General features: G+C 47.2%; 1 protein-coding gene across 2 annotated transcripts in view; it reads right to left on the reverse strand.

Moving 5' to 3' along the window:
* Nucleotides 1-17,164, reverse strand: part of LOC123448584 (peptidyl-prolyl cis-trans isomerase PASTICCINO1) — a 60,651-nt gene that overhangs the window by 10,092 nt on the left and 33,395 nt on the right. For both annotated transcript variants that reach the window (XM_045125537.1, XM_045125536.1), the window contains exons 8-15: nt 14,928-15,009; nt 14,530-14,688; nt 9,068-9,125; nt 8,174-8,322; nt 1,987-2,084; nt 1,845-1,914; nt 1,310-1,369; nt 376-432 (exon numbers count right to left, since the gene is read on the reverse strand). In XM_045125537.1, the coding sequence (XP_044981472.1) occupies nt 376-432; nt 1,310-1,369; nt 1,845-1,914; nt 1,987-2,084; nt 8,174-8,322; nt 9,068-9,125; nt 14,530-14,688; nt 14,928-15,009 (733 nt within the window). The remainder of the gene's footprint in view (nt 1-375; nt 433-1,309; nt 1,370-1,844; nt 1,915-1,986; nt 2,085-8,173; nt 8,323-9,067; nt 9,126-14,529; nt 14,689-14,927; nt 15,010-17,164) is intronic.

Below are 17,164 nucleotides of genomic sequence, written 5' to 3' on the forward strand. Positions count from 1 at the left end.
GAACTCAGTAAATGAAGTGTCAAATTTCATCTGTATATTGAGCAATCAGTTCTGGTGCGTGCCAGATGAACTTATCACATGCTATTTTGGCCTATTTTTAGCTCTCTTGGACTTTGCTTGTTCTTATATATTGTTAGAATGTTAAACTTGCATAAAGAATCGAAGAGAAATAATATAACACCGACATACAACACGAATAGACTGGCTACTCCTCTTGGCCATGCCCGGGAAAATCTTGGGAAACAAGAATAGTTTCTCTAGGAAAGATGTAGACAGACGATAGACTAACGGTACCTAAGACTCAATTTATACAATAAATATTAAATAGCAGTAATCAATTTATTGTATAACAACATCAAGTACCAGTGGGCATACCTTCTCGTATTTTGCTTTTGCAAGTTCAAGCTTTCCTTCTTTAAATAGTCTGTTACCCTGTGAAAGGGATTCTGTTTAACGTCAGTTGTCTAAAATCTAAAATAATAATGAAGTACCAGATCACAATTATGAAATACTCCCTCTGTCTCAAAATGTAAGATGCTTTTCTACATTAAAAAAAAACATCTTACATTTTGAGACAGAGGGAGTACCTTGTAACTGTTACAGTATATGTGGATTGCACTAGCCCTTTCCATCAGTTCAGACTTTTGGTTGCGTTGGCTAGTGCATGAAGCTTAACATGGTATCGGAGCTAAGGTCTTTGAGTTCAAGTCCTGGCTTTTGCAATTTATTTAAAAAATTGCTGGTAGCCCCCCTTTGTGTCCACGTAGAGGCCTCTTGAGTCATACGTGAGTTTCGCGTGCCGTCACTCTCTTCCGGTTGCACGTGTTGACTTGTCTTCCCCGTCACACGTGAGAGGGGGTGTTACAGTATATGTGGATTGCACTAGCCCTTTTCATCAGTTCGGACTTTTGGTTGCGTTGGCTAGTGCATGAAGCTTAACAGTAACTAGGTACTGGTTGAATGTAGGCTCAAACTCTAGCAAAAAAAAAAAGAGCTCAAGATCACTATAGACTAGACCCAGCTGATGGCCCAAGGGAAAGCTCAGGATTCTCATATGCCTATACATCTATGGCAGTATTGCAAGACACTTGGTTGAAATTCATTTGACATGTTGCTCTAGCAAACAACATTCAAATAGCAGTTGAAATAGTTTGTCCAAATAGAAAGGAAAGCGAGAAAGTAAACTTCTGTGCCAAGATGTCTCTTAAGTTTCTTGCATATACCCAGTTTCCGCAAAAGTGCATCTATGACAATCTCACTGGAATACAAATTGGCAAGATTCAAAATAACATGATCATTGTAAGTATACCGTGTTCTTAATTTTATCTGCCTCTTCCATGATTTCTTTGAAGGTCAAGCCAGTCCAATCCTGCATTTGTACAATGATAATTGGAGAAAAGAAAATTCACTAGTTAAAATCATATGGCAAGCATAACCGAAGAGAAAATATATTAATACAAAAAATACAAATAAATGTTGCACTGAGTTATGAGAAAGCTCCCAAGGCAAACAATTGGCATTTACCTGTGCACATATCTGACACATGGAACACATAGTCTATTACTTTTATTTTGGTATTTAGCACAATAAAAAGAACTACAGGTAAATCAAAAGGCAATGATCATCAATAGAGACGGTTGTATGCCATGCAGTTGCAATACTCACGAGAATAATGAAGCTACAAATCCAAAATAAGAATCACTCAACAAATCCAAAACAACCATTGCTCAACAGAATTAGCCAAGGGTCAAAAAATGACAATAAAGTTAAGTCAGATCCCAAGCACTGACTATAATGGTATTATGACACCAGGAAAAGCAACAGAAAAACAAATGGTTTCATACCTTGGGAACTTCAAATCCAAGTAATTCAATTTCCCACAGAACATGAGCTCCTTCAGGAACATTCGCTGGCCTGTTGCACCATATCAGATTATTCAGAAAGCTCCATTGACAAAAAAACTATGAATGTAAAGGTTGATACGACCTTGGGAATTTATCATACGCAAAATCTGGAGGGCAGGTGACAATAGATTTTTCACCAGGAAGCATTAGTCGAACACACATTTCAAATCCTTCAGGAACCTATGAAAATGCATCAAAACATTTGTTACTCTTCTTCAATTGCTAACATGAAGTGTATAAAAGTATTACTTATGTGATAACAAAGTCCCATTTTGTTTTTTCACGTAAATATGTGATAGTTCTAAGAAAGGACAATAAGTATACAATTTCGAAGCAAAGCCCTGAAACCCTATTGGCAGTTCAAATTATTAACATATACAAAGTTTAAAGGTCAATGCCATACATGATCAACATTCACAGTTTCTGTATTGTAATTTCTTATTTTTGAACTAAATAAAGTCTAAGTGACACTAAAAATAGGGAACAAAAGTAGGATTCGGACACCTGTGGTTCTAGATGTTAGAAAAGCAACTTATCTTTATTGAAGGCCCAAGGGGCATATATATATTCCACAAGACTTAAGGTGCAAGGAAAGTAAACATAGACTAATAAGGACTCCTAGACTAATGCTAATAGACTAATAAGAACTCCTAGACTAATACTAATACTTCCTAACACCCCCCTCAAATGCAAAGTGTATGCAATAGCATTGCATTTGAAGAAGTGTAATACTAAAAAACAATGATAATTCAAATCCGCGTCTTGAGAGTGTCGTCGTAGCATGAAGAATCTTCAAAACTTGTTGAGTCGCCGAAGAAGAGAACGAAGAGATGGCACATTAGAGGTAGACACCGCATCACTTGAAGATACAAGATAAGTATCAAGAGAAGATGGGTTGTCAAAAGAAGATGGCACATCAAGAGAATAAAGCATTGTGCAGAAAATCATAGTCCACGACAACCGTCGGCGAAAGAAGCTCGGCGGATAAGGCACGATGGACGTAGATCAACAATGCAAAAGAAGTCCAGAAAAACCTATAGAAAACAACAAGGGCAGGTTAGGCCACAAAAGTTGCATAGAAAGGATCAGGACCGGAGAAAGGCTGACGGACTAAGGTATGGTGGACTCGCATGGCATGAGAAAACACAAAATATCAACGGATTTGGTGGACGCAGCGGAAAACAAAGAAAACTAGAAAACACAAACTAGATTAGGGATGATGGCAGCGGAAGAGAAAAAATAATATCATGGCGGCGAAGGCCAATTCCAACCAGAGTGTGCGTGAAACGGTCCTGATTGTGTAGAAGGTGGTTGCTCAGTGCGGGAAGCCTGAGTCACAATACCAGCAGTACCCGTCGAGGAAGAACCTGAAACAGCAAGCAGACGCTTAAGTCTCAGAATATCCTGCTCAGTCAAAGCGATGGCTGAAGTTGTCGAGGTAGATGACGAAGTCTCTATAGATAATGATTGCGCCTGGCGCAAGTGTTTCTTCTTCGTGTAGCAGTGGGACTCAATATGACCATCATTATTGCAGTAGCCACAATGTGGACGGGGGCGACCTGAGCCTCCAGAAGGAGTGGGAAAAAGTGGCGGAGCACTCGAGTGAGAAGGGGTCGGTGCAGTAGGTGGCGTAGAAGTAGCTCGAGCAGCGAGCACGGAGGGAACCTCCAGCAAACCAGCACCACGTAAGCGAGTCTCCTCAGCACGAATCTCAGAAAGCGCCTCCATGAGAGAAATACGGCCACGAGCAAACAACTGAGCACGCCGGGGCTCAAACTCCTTACGGAGCCGAGACAGGAACTCGTAGACGTGATGAAACTCCAAGTTGGCCTGGACAGCCTGGCAACAGGGGCAAGTACGACAACCAGCAGTGCGGAGAGAATCGAGCTGGCGCCAGATAGTAGAACTTTGTGCATAGAAGTCATCAACAGTAGAGTCAACCTGCTGAAGAGCATGCTCCTGACGAACCACGGAGAGGTATAAGGCATCACCAGAGGGCGCATAACGCTGACGAAGGCGAGTCCACATCTCAAAGGCAGTAGGAAGGCCCCTTTTTCTTTTTTTTTGTTAACGACGAGGGGAACACCCGATCCGGTCGGGAGTGTGCAGAGGGCGGCGCGACCTGGAGAGCACGACCGGGAGCAGAGCCTCGATCCAAGCGGTCTGGAGATGGACCGAGATCAGGAAAACAGGCGAATCCGGTCGGTGCGCGTCTGGAAGCAGAGCCACGTCTGGGAGTAGAGCCGCAGGTGATTCTAGGAGCAGAGCCACTTCTGGCGGATCCGGCGACGCAAGACTGGATGGTGGAGGACGCGCTGGGCCGGGACGAGCTCACTCAGCCGATCCGATCCGGCGAGATCTGGCGTCTGTTGGAGGCTGCGAGTGGAGCCTGCGGGAGCAGACGAGGAGGAGGCGCGTTCCTGGAGGAGCACCGGCGGGAGAAATCCTGGCGCCCGAGGAGGAGGCGTGTTCCTGGAGGAGCGCCGGCGGGAGAAATCCTGAGACCTGGCGCCAGGGGAGAAGGGGGAACGCCGGCAGGAGGGATCGGCGGATGAGCAACAGCAGGATGAGAACAAGAGCTGCAGCAGGAGGAGATCGGGAGCAGCAGCTAGACGAACAGCGGCTGCGTGGAGAAGGATCGGAGCACGAGTTGCGCGTGCGAAAAATTGACCTAAGGCTTTAATACCATGTTAGGAAAGCAACTTATCTGTATTGAAGGCTCAAGGGGCATATATATATTACACATGACTTGAGGTGCAAAACATAGACTAATAAGGACTCCTAGACTAATACTAATAGACTAATAAGGACTCCTATGTTAGGAAAGCAACTTATCTATATTGAAAGCCCAAGGGGCATATATATATTACACATGACTTGAGGTGAAGGAAAGTAAACATAGACTAATAAGGACTCCTAGAGTAATACTAATACTTCCTAACACCCCCCCCCCCCCCCTCAAATGCAAAGCGTATGCAATAGCATTGCATTTGAAGAAGTGTAATACTAAAAAAAATGATAATCCAAATCCGCGTCTTGAGAGTGTCGTTGTAGCATGAAGAGTCTTCAAAACTTGTCGAGTCGCCGAAGGAGATAACGAAGAGATGGCACATCAGAGATAGACACCGCATCACTTGAAGATACAAGATAAGTATTAAGGAAGATGGGTTGTCAAAAGAAGATGTCAGATCAGAGGAAGACACCGAAGAGATGGCACATCATAGGAAGACACCGCATCACTTGCAGATACAACATAAGTATCAAGAGAAGATGGGTTGTCAAAAGAAGATGGCACATCAAGAGAATAAAGCATTGCGCGGAAAATCATAGTCCACGACAACCGTCGGCGAAAGAAGGTCGGCGGATAATGCACAATGGACGTAGATCGACAATGCAAAAGAAGTCCAGAAAATCCTATAGAAAACAACAAGGACAAATAGGCCATAAAAGTTGTATAAAAAAAAGGATCAGGACTGGAGAAAGGCTGACAGACTAAGGTATGGTGGACTCACAGGACGTGAAAAAACACAAAATATCAACGGATTTGGTGGATGCAGCGGAAAACAAGCCAAAAGCTAGGAAGCATACACGACACAAAGATGCAAAATCCATCGTGTATGCAGAAGACATTGTACTGTTTTATTATTATTATTGTTGTTGAAATCAAAATAGGAACGGAGCAGAAGCTAGCACGCCGCCAAAATCAGGCCCAGCTAGAACCGCACAGCACAGAACCAGCTAGCGGCAGTAGACAAAGGCACGGAGCAACACGCGAGCAACAGCAGGACGCAAGCACTGGGCAGAGGTAGCAGCACACAAACATGCTGGAAGAAGGCAGCCCTGTGCACGAGCGTGGCGGTCGGGGAGGTAGGGGAAGAAGCGGGTGAGGAAGGTGACCAGGCCGTCCAGCGACCGGCGCTCCAGGTCCCTCAGTTTTTCCTCGGGGACGTAGACGAGGTCCGATTCCGATTCCGCGCGCCCGTAGGAGACGAGCGTGTTGGCGAGGATGTTGGAGACCGGATCGACCAAGCCCAAGCAGAAACCCCCGCCGCGGAGGAAGCGCGCCGCCATGCCGGGCCTCGCCCTGAGATTCAGCCGCTCCAACGCCTTGCGGTATGAGTCGCGGATCTTGTCCAGCAGCCGCGATCTATGCTCAGCCTTCTCCCGGCGCGAAGACAGCCCACAATCGTAAACCGAGTCGTAGATCCGGAGATCCGGGGGGCAGTTGGGCAACAGCGCCATCGCCGTCGCCGGCGTCTCCTCCGCCTCCAGCCAGACGGAGATTCGATCGGGTTGTGCGAGGACCTGGAGGCTGGGGCAGAGGTAGACGTGACAGGCAGTCGTGACGCACAACGGCGCGTCGTAGGTAGCAGCTGATGGAATCGATCCAAGAATAGATCGACGAAGACGAAGACCGTAAAAAAAAATATATAGGAGGCGAGTTGCGGCGCCGAAGGTGACCTAAACCTAGGCTCTAATACCATGTTAGGAAAGCAACTTATCTGTATTGAAGGCCCAAGGGGCATATATATATTACACCTGACTTGAGGTGCAAGGAAAGTAAACATAGGCTAATAAGGACTCCTAGACTAATACTAATAGACTAATAAGGACTCCTAGACTAATACTAATACTTCCTAACAGATACAAGATAAGTATCAAGAGAAGATGGGTTGTCAAAAGAAGATAGCACATCAAGAGGAAGACACCGAAGAGATGGCACATCAAAGGAAGACACCGCATCACTTGAAGATACAACAAAAGTATCAAGAGAAGATGGGTTGTCAAAAGAAGATGGCACATCAAGAGAATAAAACATTGTGCAGAAAATCATAGTCCTCGACAACCGTCGGCGAAAGAAGCTCGGCGGATAAGGCACGATGGACGTAGATCGGCAATGCAAAAGAAGTCCAGAAAATCCTATAGAAAACAACAAGGGCAAATAGGCCACAAAAGTTGTATAGAAAGGATCAGGACCGGAGAAAGGCTGACGGACTAAGGTATGATGGACTCGCATGGCATGAGAACACAAAATATCTAAGGATTTGGTAGACGCAGCGGAAAAAAAACTGAAAAACTAGAAACAATGACAACGGAAGAGAGCATAGTGGCAGCAGGAAGTAGCTAGCAGTAGGTAGCGTACACCACGTTGTACCAAGTGGTAGCTAGCACCAGCGGGCAGCATGGCGTGCATGCGAAAGTAGACAGAAGTACTAGCGGGCAGCATGGCGTCCATGCGGAAGTACTAGCGGGCAGCATGGCGTGCATGCAACGACAGTAGTAGATGCATGGGCGGGTTTGACGAAGCCTGGGGCAGCGCTTGCACGGGTGCAGCTTCGCCGGCTTGGCGTTCACCAGGCACGGGTGCAACCCCGCGGCCACTGCCGCTGCGGCAGCCTCGTTGTTCTTTCTCATCTTGTGCGGGCGTTGACCTGGATGAAGGAGCCCCCGGCAGATGAGATCTCGGTGGCGAGCTCCGCGTAGCAGAAGGATGAGAGCAGAGCAGAGAAGCCCGCGACGGCGTAGGCAAGCGGGATGGCGGGGCCGGCGTCGAAGCGGGCCTCTTGGCCGGTGAGCACGAAGACGCCGGAGCCGACGCGGGAGCGCTGATGCGGCGCCTCCTCCCTCTCACCTGGCCGTCGTAGTGCATCCTCATGTGCCCGTCGAGCTGCACGCCCGAGTTGAACACGTTGGGGCAGCGCTTGCACGGGTGCAGCTTCGCTGGCTTGGTGTTCGCCAGGCACGGGTGCAACCCCGCGGTCACTGCCGCTGCGACGGCCTCGTTGTTCTTCCTCATCTTGTGCGGGCTGAGACTGGATCCAGCGACGGGAACGGGATCCAGCGGGGGCAGAGACGAGATTCAGCAACAGGAACAACGGGTGGAGCATATCTAGGCGAACGGGATCCAACAGGGGCTGGAGCGGGAACGGGAAAAAAAATTGGATCCTGAGGACGAGTTGCGGCGTCCGAAGACCTAAACCTAGGCTCTAATACCATGTTAGGAAAGCAACTTATCTATATTGAAAGCCCAAGGGGCATATATATATTACACATGACTTGAGGTGCAAGGAAAGTAAACATAGACTAATAAGGACTCCTAGAGTAATACTAATACTTCCTAACATCCTAGACTAATACTAATACTTCCTAACACTAGAAACAAATTAATCGGTATTATTTTTGTTGTCCATTTGCTACATTCTGATAGCAAGATTTGATCAAGTAACTAACATTGCTTATGTAGATAAAATAAACGCTATAATAGTTACCAGTCCTTCTCCAGAACAGAACTCCAACGGTTCGCCAACATTATCAATTTGTGTATCATAAAATACTGACTTTGGTTCATCAAGGAGCATCCCCTTGTAATGAACTTTTAACAAGCTATCATGAAGGGGGCAGTCCATAGGAAATTCACCTGATATTTTGGAGGAAAACAAAAAGCAGCTTAAGTAAGCATGTCACATGGTATTAAACAAGAACGGAAAACGATACCTTTGTGTACTTCTTGTCAAGATTAAAAATCTACAATGATCACCCTATTAACGAACTTGCGCTTCTAAAGTAAAATTAACATGATAAATAGCAAATAGTTTTGTCTAATTTCTTACTCCTTAGTTCTGTTCTTAATCTGTATTCCCGTATTCATTTAGACCCATTACTTGGATCAAACAGAAAACCATCCATCATTCCAAGTAAAAAAAAGGACCACAGGAAATAACAAAATAGACAAATGTGCTACTACATTTATTAGCTTCATCCTTACCTTTCAGATCGTACTTAATGGATTTTCTATTAATAAAGTAAAGCGTGCGACATTCTTATGGGTTTCAACTCTAGCTTACCCCAATATGTTTGGGACTAAAGGCTTTGTAGTTGTTGTTGTACTGATGAAATTCTTCAAATGGTAAAAAGAGCACAAAAACGTGTATCCTCTAAAGTATCACAGTAACCAAGCACACGGAAATTGAAATGTACCAGTTTTTAGTAGGTGGACACACATAATAGAAAGCAACATTTCCGGTATAGTTATGTGAAACATAAATTTTGCTACACTACAAAGGGCTAGTAAGATAGATTTTGCTTCACTACAAGGGTTAAAGGTGTTGGGACCAGAGGGGACATAGGCAGTATCAACATGTAAAATACAAAAGGTTACCAACCACTTCCATCAACTACACGGCGCTTTATGAGGCGTCCATCACCAAGCATATCCCTCACCTATTATTACATCACACAAACTGTTAACATAACTTTGTAATTTTGTGTGCTATAGGCATAGTTATAGCTAAAGGAAGATTCTAGTGATGAAAAATGAATCACGGTAAAGTATAATACAATTAGGTCTGTATTCGAGAAAGTAAACTAGAGTAAGAAGCCTTCAGTATGTTGTATCTACACTACCAGCTATAAGAACCTGTGTGCTTTGAAAAGTTAAATTAGGTAAGCTGGGGTACCTATAATGGCCCTATCACCCCTTACAAAGTGCATTTATTTTTGTAATAAAATGTCAGTTATCCATATTGGATATAGTAGAATCGGGAGGGGGAGACAGGAGTACCTCCAGAAGGGACAAGGCCTCTTGTCTTGTAGCTCCCGTGAGTTCTCCTGTGGTGTGTGTGGCGGCTCAGACTGAGAACGGGATGGCTTGGAGCCTCCTTCTAGGTCAGTCCCTTTACATGGGCTTGGGCCCTAAGAGATAAGTGGATGGGCTTGGGCCCTAAGAGATAAGTGGATGGGCTGTGGGCCCATACTGGTTTAACACTCCCCCTCAAGATGGGTGGTAGATATCTATCATTCCCATCTTGTCACATGCCAAGTTACAGTCCTTTGTTCCCAACCCCTTTGTTAAACATGTTAGGCTTTATGCACTAGCCAATGCAACCAAAAGTCCAGACTGATGAAAAGTGATAGGCAATCCACATATACACTTCAACACCCCCTCTCACGTGTGACGCGGAAAAGCCAGTCTAACTCTCAAAGACCCTGAGAATCACGGCGGGGAGGGCCAGCCCCAACCAGAGTGTGCGTGCGACGGTCCTGGACAAAACAAGAGTCAACGTCAAGGATGACGCGACAACCAGAATCAGTAAGTTGACCAGCAGAAAACAGATTCATGGTAAGTTGAGGAACATCAGCAACATCAGGGACAGAATAAGGAGTTGTAAGATTGCCTCTACTAATGACAGAAAGAGGAGTACCATCAGCAGTGAGGACATGAACAGGAGAATCAAGCGATCAAAGAGAGGACAGAGTGGAAGAATGAGAAGACATATGAAAAGAAGCTCCAGAGTCCAAAACCCATGGGGATGTACCTGACTGTGTAGAAGGTGGTTGCTCAGTGCGGGAAGCATCAGTCACAGAACCAGCACCAGCAGTACCCGTCGAGGAAGAACCTGAAGCAGCGAGCAGACGCTTAAGTCTCAGAATATCCTGCTCAGTCAAAGCGGTGGCTGAAGATGTCGAGGTAGTGGACGAAGTCCCTGAAGATGATGATCGCGCCTGACGCAGGTGTTTCTTTTTCCCGTGCTGCAGCGCTATGGCTTTGGTGTTCGCTTCCGAGCATGGATGGCCATCCTGCTATCTTCAGCAAGCACTAGGGTATTGCTCAATGGCGACCCCCCCCCCCCCATTTGGCATCGTTGTGGCTTCCGGCAGGGCGACCCGCTGTCTCCGCAGCTCTTCGTCCTCGCCGTCGATGTCCTTGGTCGGCTCATCAATCGGGCCACCTCGCTAGGAATCCTGCAACAGCTCCACCCGCGGCGCACGGTGCCGGCGATCTCGCTCTACGCAGACGATGTCACGTGCTATTCTGCCACCCATCGCCGGTCGAGATCACCGCAGTCAAAGGAATATCACAGCTCTTCGTCCGCGCCTCCGGACTCCACGTCAATTTCGCCAAGAGCACGGCGACCCTCATTCGCTGCGATGAGGACGCGGCAACCACTGCAGTACAGCTACTCGGCTGTCCTATCGCCGAGCTCACCTACCTGGGAATCCCTCTCACAATCCGACGACCTACGGCGGCGCAACTACAGCCCCTGGTGGACAAGGTGCGGGGCCAACTTCCGTCTTCGAAGGCATGGCTCATGAACAAGGCTGAGCGCCTCGCAACGGTAAAATCCGTCCTCTGCGCAGTCCCCATCCACCAACTGCTCGTCTTCGCGCCGCCCAAGAAAACCATCAAGCAACTTAAGAAGATTGAGCGTGGTTTCTTGTGGGCTGGCCGCGAGGCTGCCAATGGGGGCAATTGCCATGTCAACTGGCGTCGGACCTGCCGTCCTATTGAGCTCGGAGGCCTTGGCATCCCGGTCCTCGAGCGCGCCGGGCTGGCACTACGTCTGCGCTGGCTGTGGCTCAGCCGCACCGACCAATACAGAGCGTGGAGCCGACTTGACCTGCAGTTCTCGACGGATGAGCGCACCCTGTTCTTCGCCTGCACCACAATGACCCTGGGAAACGGCCTCTCGGCCCTTTTCTGGGATGACCGCTGGATTGACGGCCGATCCGTCGGCGAGATCGCGCCGCAGCTCCACGCCTGCATCCCCACGCGCAAAAGGAAGGTGCGGACCGTCGCAGAGGGGCTCAATGCCAATGCTTGGACTCACGACATCGAGTGCACTCTCGGCGTCCACGAGATTGGCCAGTACATCCGCCTTTGGAATACCATCGAGCACACCATCCTGACCAACACGCCCGATCGGCTCACCTGGAAGTGGACCACGAATGGATCATACAATGCTAAGTCTTGCTACAAGGCTACCTTCCAGGGATCCATCCCCAGCGCCTCCTGAAAGTTCATATGGAAGAGCTGGGCACCACCCCGGGTGCGCTTCTTCCATTGGCTCGCTGACCAAGATCGATGCTGGATCTCAGATCGCTTGGCTCGGCGAGGGCTGCAGCACCACGATCCTTGCCTCTTGTGCTGCCAGGACCCCGAGACGATGGACCACCTGCTCCTCCGCTGCCCCTTCTCCAGGCAGGTATGGCAAGATGTCATCACTTGGCTCCGCTTGCCGTGCACAACCCCCAGCCACGAGTCTTCCCTCCTTGCCTGGTGGCATAGCGCCAAGCAGAGAACTCCGCAGCCCATGCGCAAAGGCGTCGCCTCCATGGCCCTGCTGACCCGTGGATGATTTGGAAGCACCGCAATAGCTGCGTGTTCGAGGGCACCCAACCCTCGGCGAACAACCTGGTTGCGAGGATCAAAGACGAGGCGTCCCTCTGGACCAAGGCGGGAGCGGCTGGCCTCCGCGACATCATCCACCAGACCTGGGACGTGCACTAATTCCATGTAATCATCATCAGTACTGTACCTCCTAGGAGGAATGTAACATAAACTCTACCTTTTCAAGACAAAGAAACGCATGAATCTCTCTGCGTTTTCTCGAAAAAAAAACTTTCAGCAGCAGCAAAAACCAGCAACTCAGATGCCCAGCAGCAACATCACACAGCACACAGCACACAGCAGCACTCAAGTGCAAGCAGCAACAACAGCCTTCCCCTCCTTCCTCTGCAAACAGCAGCAGTGAGCACAACAGACCAGTACCAGCCACCACCACACCCTTCTCCAGAAGAACAACAGCAGTCCGTCGCCTCTCCTCCCTTTACCAATCTGCAGTAATCAGCAACCGAGAGGAGAAGTAGCAGAGTCAGCAGCAGCAGCCCTCAGCAACCGCAGCCAGCAGCACCTCCTCTGCTTCCTCCCGCGCAGCAACAGCAGCTTGTCTGCTTCCTCCCGCTCAGCAACAACAGCTCGTCGCTTCCTCCCGTGCAGCAACAGCAGCTCGCGCAGCCGCACTGGTCTTCCGCGCCAGCCGGGACTCCTCCTAGCCCTGCCGTCGCCAGCCACCAGGTCACGCACGCGTACATAGGTTGCCGCCCCTCTCGCCGGATCTCGCCACCGGCCGGCGATCTAGACCACCATCGTCGCCGGCAACCTGGCCTCTGATACCATGTAGAATCGGGAGGGGGAGAGAGGAGTACCTCCAGAAGGGACAAGGCCTCTTGTCTAGTAACTCCCGTGAGTTCTCCTGTCTGGTGTGTGTGGCAGCTCAGACTTAGAACGGGATGGCTTGGAGCCTCCCTCTAGGTCAGTCCCTTTACATGGGCTTGGGCCCTAAGAGATAAGTGGATGGGCTGGGCCCATACTGGTTCAACAGATATTTTAGGCCATGCCACTACTCTAGTATCAATATCCAGTTTTCTGTTGCTTCTTTAAATCAGCCAGAAAATCATAATACATAATTTTGGTCTTCAACTTTCTCAAGTAACATGAGATTTCCAAATTTCCTAGGTAGCCCCTCCCTCTCATAATATAAGAGAGTAATAAATTTCTTCAATGTATTTTAAAAGACACAAATACTGATGGTTTGCCAGTGGTTAGTTGTGAGCAGCAGTTGGACAGCCCAGCTTTAAATGATAGCAGAAGTTGATGGCATTAATAGCAGTGTTGATATGCAGGTGATTGGTTAGATATGGAAATTTACTAGGCTACCTTGCATGTTTTAGAATTTTGGCAAGAGAATTGTGGGTCTAGCGCCTAGATTTAGATTGCTGTTATAATGGATAGTAGACCATGGTGTGATACCGCAAATGATGGGTAACAAATTGCTTCATTATACAACAACAACAACAACAACCAAGCCTTTCAGTCCCAAACAAGTTGGGGTAGGCTAGAGTTGAAACCCATAAGATCTCGAAGCCAAGTCATGGCTCTAGAACGTGGATAGCTAACTTCCACGCACCCCTGTCCATGGCTAAGTCTTTGTCGATATTCCAAACCTTCAGGTCTCTCTTAACGGACTCCTCCCATGTCAAGTTTGGTCTACCATGACCCCTCTTAACATTCTCAGCACGCTTTATCCGTCCGCTATGCACCGGCGCTTCCGGTGGCCTCCGTTGAATATGTCCAAACCATCTGAGACGATGCTGGACCAGCTTCTCTTCAATCGGTGCTACCCCAAGTCTCTCTCGGATATCGTCATTCCGTACCCGATCCTTCCTTGTGTGGCCACATATCCATCTCAACATGCGCATCTCTACTACACCTAACTGTTGGATATGTCGTCTCTTGGTTGGCCAACACTCCGCGCCATACAACATCGCATGTCGGATAGCTGTCCTATAAAACCTGCCTTTTAGCTTTTGTGGCACTCTCTTGTCACAGAGTACGCCAGAAGCTTGGCGCCACTTCATCCACCTAGCCTTGATTCGGTGGCCCACGTCTTCATCGATATCGCCATCCTTCTACAACATGGACCCCAAATATCGAAACGTGTCTCTCTCCGGTACCACCTGCCCACCAAGGCTAACCTCTCCATCCTCGTGCCTAGTAGCACTAAAAGTGCACCTCATGAAATCGCTTCATTATACAGCCCATAAAATCAGTTGTAGTGTAATGTTCCCCTTGTGTATGAATCATAATCATTTGGTGATAAAAAAAAGTATGACCAGACAAATTTCATCATCCTCAAGGAGAGCATGCAATTCCATCAAAAACACAGCCCGAATAAAGCAGGAATACTATGATATGCAACGGAAACCCCCTAGAAGACCATAGGCCGTAATTCAAAACTTAAACAAATATTTAACGGAAGTATCTAACAGCTAATTACGACTGTACCTGAGTAAACTGAACAAGTTCTACCTCAAAATGAACTTCTTCAAGGCCTTCAAGTTGTGGCATTAGTGAGGACTCTGTCAAATAGGTACTGCTAACATAAATAGTTGCTTTTTCCTTGCGTGCCATTGTTCCAATTCCCATCTCAAGGCCTATAGGTGCCTAAACAAAAACCGAAAAAAATGCATAGCAAACTCAAGTTAAGAGAAAAATGGGAATGATATAGCTTTTTATGCATTTTAAAATGATATAATCAGCAGATGAGCTTTACATTACACCAAGTATGCTAGACCTAAGCTAGATGGCCAAAAATAATTGTACAGTGAGCACCGTGTGTTCTCAGAGAAGTTGCAAAATTAATACCCTGTGCTATTACTACATGCAACAAGGATGTCACTGACCTCAGATTTACCCATAGTGAAGAAATAGGGCACGTCTTTACTGGGAAGAATTTCTTTTCCATCTGCTGTTCTTGCAGTTATCCTGGAGATGACAAACAAAAATGAACCAGTTAAATTATTGTTCATAAGAATCTCAGTAATATCATGTAGGCTAAATATATAGATGCAACTTTTTGGAAATATGCAACATGGGCCAATGGCTAGTATATATATACATGTACAGGTGGTAAATATGCATGAAACTTCTTATACAGCGGGAAAATTATATGGAACATAATATAACTCAACCCCCCTCCTCAAACTCAGAGCAATAACCTAATTGTACACAGCAGCACGCACAAAAGAAGCATTAACACGAATATGCTTGGTGAGCTCATGCTTCACCTGTACTGTGAGCAATAAACTAATCGTACACAGCAACACGCACAAAAGAAGCATTAACACCAATATGCCTGGTGAGCTCATGCTTCACCTGTACTCTTTGACAAGGGAGTAGGCGTAGGCGCGTAGCGACAGAAACACCAAATCCTGAAGTAACCATCGTAACCAAGTCACCTCTACCATCAACAAAGCCAAAGCTCGCAACACAACCTCTGCACTCGAATGGGAAACTGCAGTTTGTTTCTTCGTCTTCCACGTTATGAGAGAACCAACAAGAAAAACACAGCAAGCGGAAAGTGAATGGCTATCCTAGGGAACACTAGCTTAGCCCACGTAGCATCCGAATAGGTTTGAAGCTGTAAAGAACTGGAGCAGGAAAAGAAAAAACGGCGAGAGATCGTGCCACGAAGATATCATAGAACGTGAAGAAAGCAAACTGACTCAAAATATGGACATGATAGAAGATATCCGGATGAATGACTACTAGATAGACAAGTTTCCCAATAAGATGACCATGACGCGTCGGATCAGACAAGGGATCACCATCAGAAGCATGAAGTTTAACATTAGCTCCATGAGAGTCTCAACAGTGCGCTCATCAGTAAGAGCAGCACAAGCAAGAAGATCCTGGATATATTTCTCTAGGGAAATAAAGAAGGTATCAGAGGTAGAGGAAACCTCAATCCCAAAAAAATAGCAAAGAAAGCCAAGATCGAACATAAGAAACTGCTCACTAGGACGTGCCTTAACAAAGGCATGCACTCAGGGTTGTCGCTAGTGATGATCATGTCTTCAACATATAGAAGAAGACGAGTTGACCGAGTCAGCCCGATCTCTGGAGGGTGACAAAGCATCCCGATCTCTGGAGAGCATTGACCGGGGCAGACTGATCTCTAGAGGGGGCGAAGCAGCCAAATCAAGAGGCAACTTCGACCAGGCCAGATAAGTAGTGGGCCGAGAAGGCTAGCTGCGGCCGGCCAAAGAGCGGCGGCCTCCGCAAGATGGGAAGGAGCAGCCGACCGAAGTGAGGAAAGCAGCGGCTCGACAATGTCGGGACCCCGATCCTAAGCCATACGAATCACATCATTTTGAGGCCTCACGCACGGTAAACCCCATGGCTGCCACCTTACCTTGGTCGGGACCGTTTGCGTCTTTTGGCTCACGTATATGAATATGTCGCTAGTAATCATATGACAGAGAACCCGGGTCGATCTGACTAGTTATAAACCCAAGTGGCACATCCGTACAGAAACATGCATACGTAACCCAACAATGCAGGTGTCTGGTCATCAACTGCGTGTAGACGAGTCATAGCAAGCTACACGGACTCCATTACAGCGTGAGACATTTCTGTCATCAACTGCGTGTACACGAGCCATAGCAGGCTATATGGACTCCATTACACCGTGTGACATTTCCCTGTAGGGACAGACACAGCAGCAAAAAAGGATACACGTCGGTCAATCTATGTGTCCAGAGCAGTAGCAAGCTACCATGGCTCGGTGGAAGCACAAAGAGGCATTTTCCTATAAAGATGGCTACTAAAGACACATAACTAGGTGTCGAATCCCACACATACCAATGCATTTCAAACATACACGCAATATGCACAGATACAACATGACATCACAACATCACTCTATGACTCGAAGTGTTTATTAAAGACTCATAAGAGCCAACAGTGTGATATTACAAACAGGGGTCATATGACCCAACACTAAAAGTCACAAAAGCAACAAGCGGAAGCATATCATGTCTCGGTACAGACATCTACTAAAAGTGACTGGAGGAGCCTAAAAATCTACAACGACCCTACCAAAGGAGTCAGACCACTGTCTGGGATTTCCAAGCTGATC

Source organism: Hordeum vulgare, chromosome 4H, assembly GCF_904849725.1.
Source record: "Hordeum vulgare subsp. vulgare chromosome 4H, MorexV3_pseudomolecules_assembly, whole genome shotgun sequence".
NCBI classification, from domain to species: domain Eukaryota; kingdom Viridiplantae; phylum Streptophyta; class Magnoliopsida; order Poales; family Poaceae; genus Hordeum; species Hordeum vulgare.